Source organism: Vombatus ursinus, unplaced genomic scaffold (genome assembly GCF_900497805.2).
Source record: "Vombatus ursinus unplaced genomic scaffold, bare-nosed wombat genome assembly UNPS02012082.1, whole genome shotgun sequence".
NCBI classification, from domain to species: domain Eukaryota; kingdom Metazoa; phylum Chordata; class Mammalia; order Diprotodontia; family Vombatidae; genus Vombatus; species Vombatus ursinus.
In genome coordinates, this window is record NW_020951860.1 from 2,089,774 (window position 1) to 2,108,593 (window position 18,820).

Sequence of the window (18,820 nt, forward strand, 5' to 3'; positions counted from 1 at the left end):
CACACATACACACACTCACACATACATGCACCCCATGTCAGCTAGAGTTGTTTATCTTTGCCATATCCTTGCAGGACAACCATTCTTGGCCACAACTGGGTGGGAGGGAGACAGTAATGGGGAACCTGTCTTCCCTCTTACTCAGCTATTATTGATGGGGCTAGTTGTGGGGAATATCTTTGACTCTCTAGAAAATTAAGAAAAATACTCCCCCCCTTCCTTATCTGAAATAGAAATGTTGCCTTTCCATCCTCCCCTTCCCCCATTTTCTACTCCTCTCTTTGCCCTGAGACTTATTCTTTTACTCTGTGTGTCTCTCTAGAGTGTGCAGCTGCTGCAGCATGAACCCCCTAAGCTGATGAGCCTTATTATAGACTTGTTTGCGGAAGACAGAGCATTCCAGTTCACCTCCAAAGAGACAAGGGGAGCTGGAGGCTGTCCCTGGGGCACGCCTCTGCTCCCCCTTTTCCAGCTGAAGCCCTGGGAAGGGCTGAATCATTGCCACCTCGGTGCACATGGTAGGAGGGACATTCCAGCGGTGAAAAAAATGTGAGGGGTGGGAGTGAGGAAGTGGGGGAGGGTTGTGCCTACCTACCACAAAGATTTTAGTTTTTTCCTTTAAAATGGGGATGTTCTGAATCCTGGAGTATCTATCTAGCTCTATCTGTGAGCAGTTCCTCAGATTGAGAACTAGTTAGCAAAGACAGGGTTTAGGGCATACAGTGGGGGTGGGGAGTTTCTGACTCAGTTCCTGTGTCTGTCTGACTTGCCCTGTAGCACAATGCCATATGCACTGTTTGTCCTCCGGCTTTGTGCTTATAAATATCTCAGAAAACCTTGATACATAGTCATGGCACTTCCTCAATGACATGGACAGTAAGTGAAGAGCCCTCCCCTGACCCCCTCCATACCTCCCCTCCTGCCGCCCAACCCCCTGGGCCAATCCCACTGCCTTGCAGTGGCCTAGGGATTCTGATGGCATCAAACAGTCATTCTTGCTTTCACAGATTTTTCTACCTTCAGCCATCATTCTTCATACTGTCCCCAGTGCTACACCTTCTGGCAACATCTCCCACTCATCCCTCTCCAATTTTATCTCCTGGATCTGTTAAATGGTTCTTTGAATAAAATCTGGTCAATGGAACATCCCATGTGGCTGGTCTAAAGAACTGAGCTTTGTCCAGCCTCCTCTGAGACGCCTGAGAGAGGTTAGGCATTTCTTCCTCATGTTCCCCATCCCTACCACCTAGCAAATAAATAAGGAATTAGTGGGGAGTGTAAAATGATACCAGGGTCCTCTCCTTAACCCCTCAAGCATCAGTGCTAGAAAGATGACTCAAATACTCTTCTCTGTTCTGCTCTCTTTCAGGACTGAGAGGCAGGACAAAGCAGGGCTCTCCTGTCTCCCAAGAGATCAAGGACCAAGAGAACCTGTAGGGTTCAGCATCATGCTGGCATTGGGCATTGGCCAGTGGTGGAGAAGCAAGCTTTCCCTGAGGTGGAGACAGCTCTCCTGTGAGTATAGTCCTTATCTGGTGGAGAAGGGGTGGGGAGTAGGGGTGGGGGTTTGGCATGGTGTGACATTTTGGACTTAGGCTGAAAGTGAAGTCTAAGTGAGACCTACCTTAAATGCACTATTGCATTGGCCTGGGAATCAGAAGCCCAGCCAATCTCCCTCGTCTGTTAAAGCCCATTGTGACTAAAATCCCCAAACTCTACAGATGTGGTGCCTCTGCCTTACTAGGTAAGTCTGAATAAATCCATTCCCCTCTAGGTCTCAGCTTTCTACACATGCATAGTAGGGAGAATGACTTTGCCAGACTGCACTATGCCACACAATCATCTGGGTTGGACTTCAGGAATTAGTACAGTATAGATACAATTGAGTGGGATTATCTAGCTCCCCTCCTTATCCTGGTCTGTACTCCAACCATGTTATATCCTCATAGTTTTAGGGTTCAAACATACTTGTTTGATTGGGAGTTCAGAGACTTTCAGAACTAAGATAGTTCTGGTTTAACTACTAACCGGAGAACTTTTAACCTCTCTGTGCCTCACTCATTCCAACTGTAAAGTGGAAGAAAATGGATTTTAGATGGATAGGATCGTAGAGATTTTATATTACAGATAGCTAGAAATAATATAATATGCCTCATTTTATAGTTGAGCAACCTGAGGTCTAGAGAAATTAATGAAATACCTACCTATGTATCTGCCTCCTGGTCTCTACCTCACAAAGCACAGATACCTGTGAGTTCTCTGGGGGAGAAAGAAATCTTAGGGGGTCATTATTTTTCTAGATGACCAAGGCTAAGGAGCAGGATGTGAGTATGGTGGGGTGTTTTGTCTCAGGTTAAAAACAACAGTCTACATTTATACAAAACATAACAGTTTACAAAGTGCTTTCCTCTCACAACAACCCTCTGTGTTAGGAACTGCCGAGACTATTTCCTCCATTTTATAGATGAGGAAATTGAGGTCCAGTTGGCTCAAAGACTTGCCCATGTCTCCAGGTCTTCTGACTCCACGTATAGGGCTTCTTCCATCTTCTGAGTTGCAGAGGCTATGGGAGATTTTTTTTTTTTGCCTTTCTCCATGAGACTGTCCATCTTCACTGCTCCACAAACAGCCTGAATTATTCACCGAGGGATGGTTGTTGATCTCTGAGCTACCCAGATCCTCTTTCAGCCTCACTTTAGGATTAGTAAACCTACCGCCTAGATGCATCGTTTTCCTGACACCAGAACATGAACCACCTGTTCTGCAGCCCTCCCAGGGAAAAGTTGTGGGAAAGGTTCAAGGCATATTCAGCCCCTTGCCTGGGAAGTGGCCTGGGGATGAACACTCAAGCCTCAACCTGTGCTCGCTTCTCAGGGACTCAATTTTTCCTGAGGTTGAGAGGTAAAGAGCTGATTTTCCGGGGGTTACAGTAACAATATCAGAGTAGATGGAGTTAAAGGCATGCAGGTAAATTGATCCAGCAGCAACAGAGATGAGGTGATTTGGTGTAATAAGGTGGGGGTGGGAAACAGGTGACCCCAGTTGGCTTAAAGAAGGCCTCCAATTGGCTAACATCCCCCAGCCTGCTCTTACTTCCTGCTCAGGACAAAGAGGCTCAGGTGTCAGCCTCCCGCTGTGGCATCCAGGCTGTCATCAATCCTCCCTGTTACTCAGGCAGGAGAGGGAGCAGGTCCCATCCTTCTCCTTCTAACCCCTGCTTCACCCTCTGCAGGACGTCAAGGCAGCCAGTCTCCTCCTGGTAAGGGCTTGTTGTATCATCCCCACCTACACACACAGGCTGAAAGGGTTAATTATGCCTCCTTGGGTGGGGTCAGTAAAGCAAGGAGGAATGAAAGCTCACCTTCTCCTTGCACCTTCCATCCTGTTCCTTTCTGGCCTTTTTTCTCTGGGCTCGGTGGTTCTGATTTGCAATTAACAGCTAACATGGCTGGTAGGAAGGAGGAACTTGGAGACCAGCAGGTTATGGTTATATGCTGACTATGCTCAGTACAGGGAAAGAAAAGAGGAAGTGATGAAGAGAGATAGGCAGGTTTCAATTTCAGTGGTGTGTGTGTGTGTGTGTGTGTGTGTGTGCATGTGCTCGTGATTTTTGTACACATTTATCATCCTTTGGTATTTTAGGTTATTCCAGAAGGTCCAGAACTAGGACCAATAGGTTATGGTAGAATGGATGCAGATTTTGGCTTTACATAAACTTACTAGCTAAGAGAGCTGACCAATTATGGTCAGGTGTATGAAGTAATGAGCTTCCCTGCTACTGAAAGTATTTAAGCAGAGACTAGATGGCTATATATCAGGGATGGCTGAGAGATTCATTCTGAGTTTGAGAATTGATAGTTTCTTGAATCTGTACTATTTCCCAGCCCAATCCCTCTCCTTATCCCATCATAACTCACTTATATAGTATTCTGAGAGTGCTTTCTGGACAAGACTGTGAGGTAGATAGTGCAAATATTATCACTCCCATTTTACAGATAAGGAAATTGAGACTCAGAAATGTTCAGTGACTTGCTAATAGGGTGCCACAACTAGTAAATGTTGGAGCAAAGTTTTGAACACAGACTTCTAAGCCTTGTACTCTTTCTAGGCTACTCTATGACTGTCCAACATTGTGGTCCTGTAACAGTTGAGTGAGATATGGAGAGTGGAAATGATAGAAACTCCATTAATGGTCCACCTATTGGGAAATTCCTCCCAATTTCCTGCACTGCCTGCATTGCATGGTGTTGAAAAAAGCATTAGAGGATTGGTATTAGAAGACTTGGGTTTGAGTCACAGTCCTACTACTAACTGTATAATCTTGGGCAAGTTACTTTATTTCTGGCCTCAGTTTCCTAAATGAAGGTGTTGGACTATATGATCCATAAGGTCTCTTCCCAGATCTAAGTTCTGTGCTTGGAGTCTCATCCTGCAAGCATCATTTGCTTGGTGAAGCACTACGCATTCCATATTCATCACTCTCATGATGCTCAGGGACACCTCTGAAGAGTGGGACCTTCTGTTAGAGGTTGGGCTTTACCTATTCATGAGTATGTAAAGCAATTGACCTCCCTCTTGGGTCTTTGGCAAGTTTCCAGTGGTGGGTGAGTAATATGTAAACCTACTGTGGCAAATTCCCTAACTTAGCTCCTATTCTTTGTAAGGCTTGCCTCTATGTATTTATGGAGGGAAACAGGCAAAATGACAAGGAGACCAATTTTCTTTTAAGCAACTATCTCCCTCTTGGCAGTGATTTTTGAATGGCATTGGGGAAGTAAGCAAGAAGAGATTTTCCTGACCCCTTTAAGTGCTTTACTTTGCAGGCAGCTGTAGTCCTCTGCGAAAGATGACTCCCATGGAGCTCAGTGTAGATGAGTCTTCATCAGGCTGGCCCCATGTCCTATGGGGCAGTTTTAACCTTTTCTCCATGGCATCCCAAGACACTGCATTAGTCACTGCTTGCTTCAAGCTTCCCTTTTGTCTGTAGGAGGTAGTTCACCCTGCCTGTAACTTTCCAATGCCCTTGGGCACTAGAGACAATGTAAGGCATGGTTGGGCTACTTGATGCCGGTCAAAGGAGAAATCTTGACAAGTTGATTCTTTCTTTTAATATTTCCTTCATCCATAGTGAAGAGTCAGAGGATCTGGGTTCAAATTCTAGTTCTGCTACTTGCTTTTTCTGTAGTATTGGACAAATCTTTTAATATTTCTGGACCTTAGTTTCCTCAACTATAAAATGAGGAGGTTGAAATAGATGATCTCTAATGTCCCGTCTAGCTTTATATCTATGATCCTTAGATGATCTATGGCCATTTCCCTTCTTTTCATTTTCTGAGGCCACTATTACAGTCCATGTCCTTATCATTCCACTCTTGGATTAGAACACTATCTAATCAGTTTCCCACTGGAATAAATCCTATACATTGAGACCAGTCCTAAAACAATGTCATTCCCCTGCTCAAAAACTCTCAATGATCCCCCCTTGTCTACAGTATAAGGTTCATATTTTTTAGCCTAATATTCAAGACCCTTTACAACCTGGCTCCTAACCTGGTTCACTTATTATCTCCCACCAGCCCCTAAATAAATCCTTTGTCAGACTAATCCATTCACTGCCCATATTCCCATGCGGTGCCTTTACTCACACCAGTCCCTTTCCTTGGAATGCTCTACTTCCTCTTCTCTAGCCCACTGCAGGGCACAGAGTATGTAATCAATAAATATTTGCTTATAGATTGAGGTTGATGCCATTGGGATATAGGTATGATGCAGTGAGAGAACACTAGATTTGGAGTTAGAATACCTGCTTTTGAACTTCAACTCTGCCACTTAACTGTGTGATCTTAGACAAGTTACTTAGCTTCATAGAGAACTCAGTCTCCTTATCTATAAAATGGGTGCAATAATATTTGTACTATCTACCTCACTGGGTCTTCATGAAGATCAAGTAAAATAATGAACGTAAAGCACTTTGTAAATTGAAAAGAAATATTTAAAAGCTGCAAATTAGGATTACCACGAGGAAACACCAAGGACAGTGAGCTTATTAACTAGGAGGATGACACTTTCCAGATAGTTCTCAGGTTCTGTCTGTTTCTGTTTCTGACCCTGTTTCTCTATTTTTTTTCCTGTCACCTTCTCTCTAGAACTTTCAGATTTACTCTTCCTTTCTCTCCTTTCCTTAGGGATTGCCTGCTGGATTTCCCTGTATGCTGCAGAGACTCTCCCCACCTGCCCCTTCTCCTGTAAATGTGACAGCCAGAGTCTGGAAGTAGACTGCAGTGGCTTGGGGCTCTCCACAGTGCCTCCAGACGTGCCTGCTGCGACCCGTACCCTTTTGCTCTTGAACAACAAGTTGAACATTCTGCCTAGTTGGGTTTTCTCCAATCTGTCAAGCCTTCAGAGGCTGGATCTGTCCAATAACTTCCTGGACCAGCTGCCTCACGCAGTATTTGGGGACCTGGTGAACCTAACTGAGCTTCAACTTCGAAATAACAGCATAAGGACCCTGGACAGGGATCTCCTGCAGCATGCACCCCTCCTCAGACACCTGGACCTGTCCATCAATGGCCTGGCACAACTGCCTCCTGGCCTCTTTGATGGACTCCTGGCCCTTCGGTCTCTCTCACTCCGCTCCAACCGCTTGCAAAACCTTGACCGGGTGACATTTGAACCTCTAGTGAGCCTGCAGCTGCTTCAGGTTGGGGACAACCCCTGGGAATGTGACTGTAACTTGCGAGAGTTCAAGCACTGGATGGAATGGTTCTCCTATCGTGGTAAGCAGAGCTGTCTTTAGGGTACAGCAAATTAGGACTAACTCCACACATCTCCAACTCTCCTCTCCTGAACTAGGTTCAGTTACTCAGGGAAGCAGCCATCAGGGAGGAGGTGGTTTTGCCAGCTGGTGCTAAAAAAGATCTGAGGCTCATCTCTATACAATCAGCCTCTCTTACCTCCCCACCCCCTTGTCCGCCTCCCCAGCCATACATCAGTGAGACAAAGGAGTGGGACTGCCCTTCTGCCTTTCTCCCCTACCCATTTCAGGCTGCTGTTTTATTACTTTTATTCCTCTTGAAGGTTTCCCTTGGAGTTGATTTTAACCTGATTTTACCTGTATGAGAATGTTTGTCAGAGGTGGTGGTAGGAAGCTGTGAGTACAGAGGAAGCTTAGTGAGGTAGAAAGAACGGGTGAGCATGGGTGGATAGTTCATCTTTCTGGGTCTCCATTTCCTTATCTCTAAAATGAGGGGATTCAGCTGGATAACCTCTAAGGTCTCTTCTGGCTCTAAATCCTATGGAAACTGAGGCCTCCTAGGAAGGGAAGTGACTTGTTCATGGACACACAGCTAGTTATTGGCAGTGCAATTTTCTTTCTATAACACCACAGCAGCCCTCTTTGGGGGATGAGCAAGGAAATGATCCCGAGGAGTTGTTGGGGAGAAGGATTTTTATGTCTTGTTAGGTAATGCAAGTAAAAGGGATAAAATAATGGTGGAATGCAAAGGGGAGGCAAAAGAGGAAGGATAACCTTCCTCTACCTTATAAATAATCGCATCAGTTCTCAGTTATCCATAACAGCAGGAAAAAAGGGATTTAAATTCCATAGCCAACAGCTGCAGCCTTCTCTCCCAACATAAATTTATATCAGATCTATAATAAGGAATCAAATGGTTTCAATTTTGCCTCATTTTTCATCCCTTTCCCATATTCTGAGTTTAAAGGAAGGAAATGGAAGGAAAACTAACACTTTCCAGGAAAAGTTCTAACATGTTTCAAAATGATCTAAAGGAAAGGAGAGAGATGATAAAGAAGTTCCTGATACCAATGAAATCACAGATCCAGATGGTAAAGAAGTTCCCAATACCAATGAAATCACAGATCCAGTCCCTAAACATAATCTAATAATTAGGAAAGTTGTTCAGACCTATTCCTTGGACTAGAATCCCTCACAGAACCTAGAGTGGAGTTGATGCCACCATTTTGGAGAAAGAATGATGTCTGTTGTTTAGGACACCATTAGCAGCTGGCTGTAGGAGACAGTGCCTAGGACACGGACCTAGAATCAACTCCAGGGTTGTTCCTTGTGTAGGTCTAGGACTTGAATGGAGGTAAGAAGAAGGCAAGTGGTCATGTCACAGAATTTGAGAGTCAAAGGAACCCCACCAGCCCTCAAGGCCAAACAATTCACAAAAGGAATTCCCACCGTAGCATACTCAATGAATGGTTGTCCAGCCTCTGCTTGAAGACCTCCAAAGAGGGCCCCTTCCACATTTGGTCAGTTGTAATTGCTAGGAAGTTTTCCCTAACTCGGAGCAAAACCCTTTATGAAACTTCCTGGTTGCCCCTGTTCTGCCCTCTGGGACCAAATGGAATAGATCTGGTTCCTCCTTCACAGGCCTTACCTACTTGAACACAGCAATCGTGCCCCTCCCCCTCCCCCTCCCCCACCCTACCCAAAGCCTTTCTTTTCCATGCTGCACTTGGCCAAATTCCTTCAACTGGTCCTTGGCCCTTGATCCTTGGCCGACCTCCTCTGGACTCTACAGTTTATCAACATCTTCCTTAAACCTTGTGTCCATAACTAAACTGTTCCAGATAAGGTTTGATAAGAACAGCATATAGTGGATCTATCACCTCTCTATTCTTAAAGTTATATCCCTCTTAATGCAGCCCAAGGTTAAATTAGCACTTTTGGCTGTCATATCCCATTACTGACTTATATTGATATTAAGTCCACTAAAACCTCCAAATCTTTTCAGTACTATTGTTATCTTTGCATATCTCCTTCATCTTGTATTTGTGAGATTTTTTTTTTTTGTAACTGAGTGTAGGACTTGACATTATCTCTATTGAATTATATTTTATATTGAGTTAGATTTACTCAGTGCCCTAGCCTGTCACTATCCTTTTGGAGTTGGATTGTCATCCACTGTAATTGCCATCCCATCCAGCTTTATATCATTTCTCATGGAGTATCCAGGCAGATAGTCTAACTACCCACACTGTCATCTACCCACCTTATTTACAGCCTTTGCCTGTCTTCATAATCATCATCCTACCTCTGACACAGACTGGCTGAGCTACCTGGGGCAAGTCACTTAACCTCTTAGTGCCCCAGGCAATTAAGACTATAAATTGTAGAACAGGTGAGGATCAACTTTGGTAGAGGGAATTTTCCTAATGGAAGTTCCTTGTGTCAGTGGAATCTTGGTGCAAGAGAAATCGAGTTTCTTTGGCAAAAGGGCTATTGGGAACATGAGGCACTTTATCTTTCTGGGCCCTGGTTCTCCTCCCCCAAAACAAATGAAAAAAAAAATCTAACAAAAGCATCAATGAACATTTATTGGTCAACTGATATCCATATCTATCTAATAAAATGGCACTCGTCCTATTTGGTAACGTCCACTCATATCTACAGGACTTTCTATCAAAATGCCTTTGAGCCAAATCAGGAATACTTTGGTGGGACCACAGGAATAAATTTGGGAAGGGGAAGAACACGAAGGCTAGAAAATTCCTCTCCTGTTCTCAAAGCCTTAGGAAGAGCTAAGTATGCAAAAACTCCACCAAAAGGTCAATATGTCACTACATATTGACCTTTTACTTTTACTTCAAGGGGTAGTTCCCTGGCAGAAGAGGTCACTGCAAGGGGAATAGGGCCCAGCAGCCCAAAGGTAGGAATTAAGCAGCCAAAAATAAATGGGCAATGGGAAAAAACAACAGCAACAACAACTTTTTGAGAAAGAGGTGACAAAGGAGAAAGTCCCCACCCCGGGTAGCTTTTTCTACCAGGGAAGGTTAGGGTGGGAGTCTCATTCATTCAAACAGTATTTATTAAGCACAGTATTTGTGTAGCACTGTGCTAGGTGCTATATTATGACCTCTGGCTCAAGCTGATTCCAAAGGTGCTTTTCTCAATGTGTCTGGATTAACCCATTTTCTCTTCCTGAGATAACATTTCTAGGGTCACCACAGTGTTGGTCAGCAATCATACCTTTTGGATCTTGGAGCAGGGAGAGGGGTTCCTTGGACATGGAAAGCTGAACACCCCATTCTTTTCTCTCCCTTTGGCACAGGGGGACGCCTAGACCAGCTGGCCTGTACCATGCCCAAAGAGCTGAGAGGGAAAGACATGCGAATGGTTCCCATGGAGATGTTCAACTATTGCTCTCAGCTGGGGGAGAGCAGCTCAGCTGGGTTGGAAGTGTCTGGGCCTCCCTGTACCAAGGCCAGCCTAGAACCTGTTAAACCCAAGCCTGGGGCTGAGCCAGAACCCGAGCCCAGCACAGCCTGCCCCCAGAAACAGCGATATCGGCCAGTCAGTGTCCGTCGGGCCATTGGTACTGTCATTATTGCTGGTGTGGTCTGTGGTATTGTCTGTATCATGATGGTTGTGGCTGCTGCCTATGGATGCATTTATGCCTCCCTCATGGCCAAGTATCACCGGGAGCTAAAGAAGCGCCAGCCCCTGATGGGTGACCCAGAGGGTGAGCATGAAGATCAGAAGCAGATCTCCTCTGTGGCATGAGACTTCCCTACCCCCATCTGGCCTCAATAGGGAGGGCTGGGGAAGAAAGCCAGGGACTTTTAGCAAGCCCCTCTCTTATGAAACTCTCCAGCACTCCTTCCTCTCGATCCTGAGTTTCTGTTGTTCAGTTCCTATCTCAGTCTGATCACAGAACACTGCTTGCCTCAATCCCACCTTCCTCCCATGCCCTTCCAGGCAAAGAAACCACAGCCCAGCTGCCTCAAAGAACAAGAGTCCTTGAAACTTTTCGGGAAACTCTCCTGGTTTGCTCCCTCATCAGACATTTGGTTTTGGCTAGGATAGGGAGAACAGATGAGGGCAGAGAAGAAGGTGAAGAAGGGAGGCCTTTAGAATTATGTTTTTACCTTCCTCTCACTCTCTTCTGGGTGAAGCTGTGGCTGTGATTCTTTCAGCATTTTGCCTTCAAGATGCTAGAGGAAGGGAGTCATGGGAATGGGGGTCAGAGGAAGATTTCTGCTAATCCTTCTTTTAGGGCTGGAAAGATATGTTTAACCTCCCTTCAAGGCAAAAGCTGATTCTTTCTTTTAGGCTCTGATACAGCCACAGGAATAAACCTACCCTATTCTTATCAATACAACTATATGAATATATAAATACTTCTTACACTGCAAATGTAGTTATGACCCTTAAATCTGGCATAATCTCATTGTCCCTGAATTCACAAACTCACATGCTCATAGCAATATCAATAAAACTATATTGATTTAGGAGTCTACACACGGGGCAGATTCATGCATACAAGTTCACACAAAGATACAGATACCAGGAATCTTAGTGAAGCTGAGATGTCACTTCCTCACAACAGTCAGCTGTTCAACTGTAGAATTTCCTGCTTACTGCAGCCTTCTACAGCCAATGGGGGAGAGAAACCCAAATCCAACAGCACAAGGATTCTTTTGCTATCTGCTAAAGTGGGATAAAGTATTGTTTCTGGACCAGACTGCCTATCACCATGGTAACCAGCTCAAGCCTAGCATGTTGGATATTGTGGGGACACCTGCCCCAGAGGCCTCAAAGCTGTAGTGATTGTGGCTGGTGCAATACTAGGAACTCAGACTCATATCACAGAATACTTATTCAGTTCAGAGCCTACACAGAGCAGCACTGCTAGGCACAGTTAGGACAGTCACCTCTGCGTACTGCAATCTAGTTTCCCCTCTAGAGTCTGAGTTCTGAGGAAGGAAACTAGCATGTTTCTTATTTAATCTATGCTCTGATATGTGGTTTTGGGCAAAGTTGCAGAGCTGGATCATCCTTGGACAATGCTGTTTGGCCTGGTGACCCCCTTTTGGAGGGGGGAGCAGGGGCATAGAACTGGGAAAGTGAGTGTCAGGCAGAGAGAATAACGTTCCTCACTGAAGTTCATTACCAGCCAGAGTGCCCCACGGGGATATTCCCCTTACAATCCCTTCTGGTGCTTGGAGAAGGGTGAATTCCTTTTCCAGGCATAGGTAAGCATGAGTCCACTGGGGAATCTGCCTGCTTGGTCCTGTTCCCCAGAGTCTTTAATTACAGTTAAACTGAGGACCAGAATCTGAGCCAGGAACCTACAGATTTGGATTCTAAATGTAGCCAATAGTAATGGTATATATACTATACTAAGGAGGTATGAGTAGAGTGGGAATGGAAGAGGAAGGTCATGGAGGAATTGTGGGAACCCTAGTATTTCTCCCTGGTTTTCCTTTTTCTTCCTCCTTTCTTCTTCCTTCTCCTTATGAGTTGGATGGCAGGTGATGTTTTCATCATGCCCTGGGAGTACCTTGGTCTGCTCTTTTCAGGTCAGTGGTTTCCCAAGGAACATCTGAGGGGCTAGAAGGCACCCAACTGGTTTGTGCTTCTACTGGGGTGTCTCAGGAGGACAATACAAGGAAGAAGTGCAACTAAAGCACAGGCATAGAGAGGGATGGGGAAAGATGGCAGGATATGACTGGGCTGGTCCTGGTTGCCTTTCGCCCACTCCCCCAATTCTGCATATGTAAACCATTGTGAAAAAAAGGGAATGAGATGTAAGGTGGGCATAGTGGGGAAGGCATCTTTGAGAAGGCGCTTCACCCGACTAAACTGGGGAGTGGATACCATTGGCATAAGCCCAACAGGTAAACCCTTCCCTTGGGTAGGTGGGCCTTCCCTCTTCTTTATGGGCTGGCAGCAGACCTGGTTGTTGTTATTATTGTTTTTAATAGGGGTGGAGGGGTGGGGGAGGGGATTCAAAATGGTGGTGTCTTCAGCACAAGGCAGGAGATTTTTAAAGGCAAAATTATATTTCTTGTTTGTTGTTTCAGAAGAACAATAAAGACTGTATTTTCCTATAGCCTTCCTAGTTTCATTGGCTAGGGAGGGAATGTGGCATCTGGAAGGATTGAAGGACATAGAACATAGCCCCCCCTACCTCTTTTCTTTCCTTTTTTGACTTTATTTTCTGATCCTTCACTTGCTCTAGGGAATTTAGGTATAGTAGCTAAGGTATATCATACCAAAATATGAGACAAATGGAAACCCAGAGCCCTAAAGTTCACAACGTTCCCAACCCTGGAGCACATCTAGGGTATTCAATAAACATTTGTTAAGTATCTCAGGTATTGTGCTCAATAGAAGGAATCTAAAGAACTGAAACAAAACAGTCCCTGCCTTCAAGCTGCTTACATTCTACTGGGGCACTTGCTGAAGAGTCTTGGATTTAGACCAGGTAGCAGAGGCAAGTTGATGGGAACAGTTCCCAGGTTCAGTAGAACTTAGGGTGATAGTCTTGAAATAGCTCACTCCTCTTTCCTGCAAGCACAAATGGTTTTCCTGGGCTATGGAATGGATTTCCTGGTGCAGATGCTGATTTAGGGACTGACAAAAATAGAGCCGGGGGCCTAGACAGCACTCTGAATACTGAAATTTAATTGAATTTACCCTGGCAGTCAAGATATGATAAGCCTATAGGACAAAAAGGCATTAATTTATTTAGGAAGTTACTTCTCTATCACGGGATTGGGTTATTTTTAAGACAAGTCCAAATACCCTCATTATAGGAAGAGATGCTTCAGGTCAGATTTTATTCCTCCTAGGGGAAGCCTGCAGACAAAATGTGGCATCTAATGCTCCTGGAGGACCCAGGGGAAAACCAGCAAGAAAAGGTAATTGTGGGACATATAAACATCCAGCATTTTAGAGATTTACATTAGGGACAGGCTTGCTGTCTTCTGGGTTGAGCAGGGTGGAAAGAACCAGGATGTAAGATGATGGAGGGGTGTGAGGAACCCCTCACACCCCTAACTAAAGATCAGCAGACTAGCCAGCTACCTGATTAAGCACTGACTTCAGCTTAAGGGGCTGGGATTGGCCTCTGACTGATGCTGTCTGGACTGCCTTTGCTGTCTCATGTCTTGCTGTTTTTAGTTTGTTTGTTTCTATTTCCAGAAGAGCGACTTCCATATGAAAGCCCAGAGAGCCAGAGGCAGACCCTAGGGAAAGGCAGGAAGGGACTACATCACCAGTGCCCTATTCCTAGAAGAACTAATGCTTTCCACAGTTGAATTCGAGGGTTCCCATTTTCTAAAGCTAGGTTGACTATTAGGTTCTTTGCCTTCCCTGTTCTTATTGCTTAGTAATGATTCCAGATGGCATCAGAAGATTCTAAAGGGTAGCTTGCTCTGAGCCCTGCTGAAGAAGCAAAACAATTACTTCCCATACACTCCACAAATCTATCTAAGTTGTGTATATGGTGTGCAGACCAGACATGCCTAAAGGCAACCTCAGACCTAGCAGATGACTGCTACTATGGGGGTATGAGGAGCATGCCTCCATCTTGGCAAGAATCAGGGGCCAAATGTGGATAATTCCCCAGGTGGATGCAGCTCATTTGCCTGGAGAGAATGACTCACATTTCTATAGCACTTTCAAATCCACAATTTCCTGACCCCACACTCTTCTCATAACAACCCTGTGAAGTAGGTAATGTGAATATTAGGATCGTAGATAGCGTGATGAAAGGCACCTCAGAAGCTATTGTCTCATTTCACAGATAAGGAAACTGAGGCATAGAAAGGTTAAGGGCCTTGCCCAAGGTCACAAAGCTAGAAAATGCCAAAGTTGGAACTCAAACTTAGGTCTTAGATGCCAAGACCAGTGTTCTTTGCCTTGAGCAACATTGTCATGGAGCTGCAATGTAAGGGTGCATGTGGAAACACACATGTCGGCAGACGTAACAGCAAACACCTTCTGTACTTGGGAGCGATACTGCTGTTATTGCCTGGGGATGGGCCATTCCATGGAGCTAGTGACTTGAGAGGTCATCTTCTTAGATCTTCCCACCCCACTCAGAGGAGACCGGAGTCCAGAAAAGGGGACAAGGCAGTTTAAAATAGATCCGCACAAGCCCAGAACTTCCACACAAAGCACGCCATCACCCTGGCCTTGGAGCTCCCTCCCACCCCGCACAGACCTGCCATCTTTCCTATCCCTGGGTAACCCAGTAAGTGAACAAAGCCAAAGGAATCAAGAAGGCAGAGATGGGCTGGCAGATAGAATTTAAGAAGCAGGGGAAAAAATAAGTTGAAAGTGCCGAGCACATGATCCTTCTCCTATCACATCCAGGAACCCTAGAGTCAAGAGCAATTGTCTGAAGTGAGTCAGACCAGAGGGACCAGGGACACTGTTTCCATGGCAACCTCAGTTCTGAGGTATAAAATGTCACCAAGTACTTGAAGAGCGCAGGAGCCTGACCCTGGAGGACTCTGCCTACCCTACACCCTTTCCTTCTCAGGCACCACAGAAGATAGAAGGGAGCCGAGGAAGGAACAACTCAAAGGAGGCAGGTGTGGCAGCCTCTGGGCAGCCAATGCCTTTGCGGCTGGATTCTGTCCTGGGAATCAGGTGGGGCCGGTGTGTGAGGGCTTAGGGGAAGAAAGATGGGTAGGGGCAGTACAGAGACACTGAATCAAGCTTCCAGTCCTCTGGGGTGCTACGTCTGCCATCCTTTCTTTATACCCCCGGCTAGAGAGCAGCCCAAGATTATGACTCATGAAAAGAAGCGGTCACCGCTAGTGCTTCTGGTACCTCTTTTTTAGGCTCAGATGATTTCATCTTTCTCTGTCCCCTTAACTCACAACTTGGAATGAGCCCAGGTGGAGCAAGTAGTATAGTACTGACTCTCAAGTCCCCTTCATACTGAACCACACCAGCTTGGAGAGTGTCCACCATGGAGGCTAGATAATCCTTCCCCTTTCCTGACCTTACCCCCTAGCAGAAACTTCTGCTATATGAAGGTAAGCCAATTTCACTGTAACCAAATCTTCCTCACTTGCCAGACCCAAAGTACTTGGAAAGTCTCTATCTCTATCCTACTTGGCCAGTGCCTGGTTGGTGCCCACAAGGTTCTGGAGTCTAGGGCACTCTTTATGAAATCACAGAGGCTGCTGTGCTAACATCACTTCTGGAGTTAGTAAAGAACAGCAAAGAAAGAACCACAAATGCTGGGGAGTTGTAGAGGGTGTTTTAACTTCCTCTGACAGGATTTAGGCCACAGAGCAGGTTCAACCTTCAGGTAGCAAGACCCTCATCTCCTCATTGAGCCTAGAGTATTTCCTTAGATACTAGGTTTAATGTGAAACAGCAAATCCATGTCCTTACAGAGTAACTGCCAGTTCACAGCTCCAATCAGTTTAGAAGTAAGGGCAGGGTGGGTGTTAGTTAACAGGTGTAGGCAGGGCAGCAGGCTGGGGGCCAGGACACCTGATTTTTTAGTACTGATTCTATCACCAACCATCTGTGTAACTGTGGTCATTATTTGACCACATGATCATGGGCTTCAGTTTCCTTCCCCTGAGAAACAAGAGGGCTGGGTTGAACGATGTGCCAAGACCCTTCTGCCTCCAAGATTCTCTGGTTCTGGAAATAGTTAGTCACCTCTACTCAGCCCTAGCTGGAAGCAGCTCAGGGTTTTGAGCCCAAGACCTCCAGACCACCATCACTGCCTCCAGCCCAGCCCCAAGCAGCTAACAGAGATGAAATCTGACAATTTGGCAGGGGCTAAGGCCCTGCCTTATCTGCAGCCGCAGCTACTGAAGACCCAGAAAAAAAAAGACTTCCCACCAAAATCCTTGGCATTGTCAAATGGTTTAACATCAGGCACAGATGTAGTTTTTATCAATGGAAATAACATCACAGAAAGTGCTTTGCCACTGAACCCTAAAGACCATGGGGCCCCTCTATTTGACTTGCAGTTACAACCTCTTACGTGTGTTGACTTTTCCTTCCCTACCCCTTCTCCTGCACTTAGAATGTGAGCTCCTCGAGACAAGGGACTATCTTTTTAAAAAAAATTTTTTATCCCTGACACTTAGCAGAATACATTGAACATTGTTGTTCGGTTTCAGTTGTGTCCAACTCTCTGTGACTGCATTCGGACTTTTCTTGGCAAAGATACTGGAGTGATTTGCCATCTCCTTCTCCAGCTCATTTTACAGTTGAGGAACTGAGGCAAACAGGGTTAAGTGACTTGTGAAGGGTCACGCAGCTCAGAAGTGTCTGAGGCCAGATTTGAACTCAGGAAGAGGAGCCTTCCAGACTTCAGGCCCAGCACTCTGTCCACTGCACTACCCAGTTGCCCCATATAGAATATAGTAAGTGCTTAAAAAATGCTTCTTCATTAATTTTTATTTTCCCCTGTCTCAAAAAGCTCTTCATTAGATGGCTAAAAAAGGCACTAAACTAAGCAAAAGGGAAAATGATTTGCACCCAGGAGGTCAGGTAAAGAGTTGAGAATCTAACCCCAGTATCTTGGTTCCCAATACCATGCTCCATCTCAGAATTCTGCAAAGATCCCCATAGTATTCTGCAGACACAAGTCTAAGGAGAAGAGCAAGGGTGGAGTAGGTGATTAGGACAATAATTTCCAGGAAATGCCATCAAGGGCCCCATGGAAATTTCAGTCCCTTGCATTAAGGAGCCTGGAGACCTTTCCCATTTTAGAAATTGCAACCAGAAAATACATACCCTGTAGACTCTGCCCAGCTCCCTCGTGTACCATGCCCCTCTCCCCCCACCCACTCTGTTGAGCTTGACTCTTTGTACTTCTAGGCCTCATGAAGGCAGCTCCTACCTGCAGCAATGGCTGTTTTCTTGTCCACAGTCACGGCCACAGCTGTGCTCACTGTCACGGATCCTGGGGAAACACAAAATCATTGCTTAGTCAAGTTCTCAGCAACTGGAAAGGAGGGGGAAGGGTTGAAATCAGCCTGAGGTTTTTTGGCTACCTTCCCCCATTCTCCTTCAGGATTCAGTGATGAGTATAAATGTTATGCCTAAGTTTGGGGTCTAAAACCCTTAAAGCTGTCCTTCAGTCCAGCTATTCAAGTATTCACATCACTCAAGCCCTCCCTGATCACTCCCATCCCACTGTAATTCAATAGAGCAACAGCTTAGGTTTCTTGATGTCATTCATCTTCTGCATATGTCCTGCTCAGAGGACTCTGTTTCCCTTGACTGCTGGCTACATTCCAGGGCCCCGTGGTGGTAAACTTGTGTTGTCCTTTAAAATCAAGTACAAATGTTATGTAATGCTGTCCAAACCGTAGGGAAGAAATCAGATCTGATCTCTCTTGACAGGTTCATATCTTAATAGCCATACAGAAGGTTGTGTAGAATTCTACATTAATGATTACTCAAGGAACATTTATTAGTGAAAATAATGGGCACAACATCAACCAATGATGCCTGTAGCTTGACTTGAAGCTCAATGCCATGGTTCTCTGCTAGGCTAGTGGATAGGAATAGGGACTTTTCTTGGTTTTTTGTTTTTGTTTTCCTACATTTTTGTTCATCATTAAACTGTGAGTTGCTGAGGGAGGAGAATTTAAGTGATAACTCTGAGTTCTCCATTGCCGCAGAAAACCTGTTTGTGTGTGTGTGTGTGTGTGTATGGTCTCCTATTGACCATCATCTACATGGTCTTACAGAGCAATTCATTATCTCTTGGCCTACAGGTCAAATCTCAATATGATGAACTCTAAGGAATTCCAAGATTCTTTTGTTGTATGGAAATTTTGTTGCATTCAATTTCTACCTGAAACAAACAGGCCCAGGATATCTTTACTATCACACACTGAATATGGCTTTTATGGTGTGGCACATAGGAAGGTTGGACCACAATTTTGCTGCATTCACTATGTAGCTAGACTACTGCCCATTGTACCACCTTATGAGGAGGCAGGACAGTGTTGTAGATAGAGTCCTAGAGGTGGGATCAGGAAGCTCTGAGTTCAAATCCTGCCCTTGGCATTTACT

General features: G+C 45.2%; 2 protein-coding genes across 2 annotated transcripts in view; one reads left to right on the forward strand and one right to left on the reverse strand.

Moving 5' to 3' along the window:
• The window catches only part of CACNA2D4 (calcium voltage-gated channel auxiliary subunit alpha2delta 4), a 163,442-nt gene that overhangs the window by 75,925 nt on the left and 68,697 nt on the right, over positions 1 to 18,820 (reverse strand). The window contains exon 26 of the mRNA XM_027857342.1: positions 17,637 to 17,699. Coding sequence (XP_027713143.1) covers positions 17,637 to 17,699 — 63 coding nt within the window. The remainder of the gene's footprint in view (positions 1 to 17,636; positions 17,700 to 18,820) is intronic.
• LRTM2 (leucine rich repeats and transmembrane domains 2) lies at positions 1,420 to 12,740 on the forward strand. The gene is made up of 3 exons (XM_027857343.1): positions 1,420 to 1,515; positions 6,186 to 6,776; positions 10,077 to 12,740. Exons 1-3 carry the CDS (start codon positions 1,449 to 1,451, stop codon positions 10,526 to 10,528), a joined length of 1,110 nt encoding a protein of 369 aa, XP_027713144.1. The 5' UTR covers positions 1,420 to 1,448; the 3' UTR covers positions 10,529 to 12,740.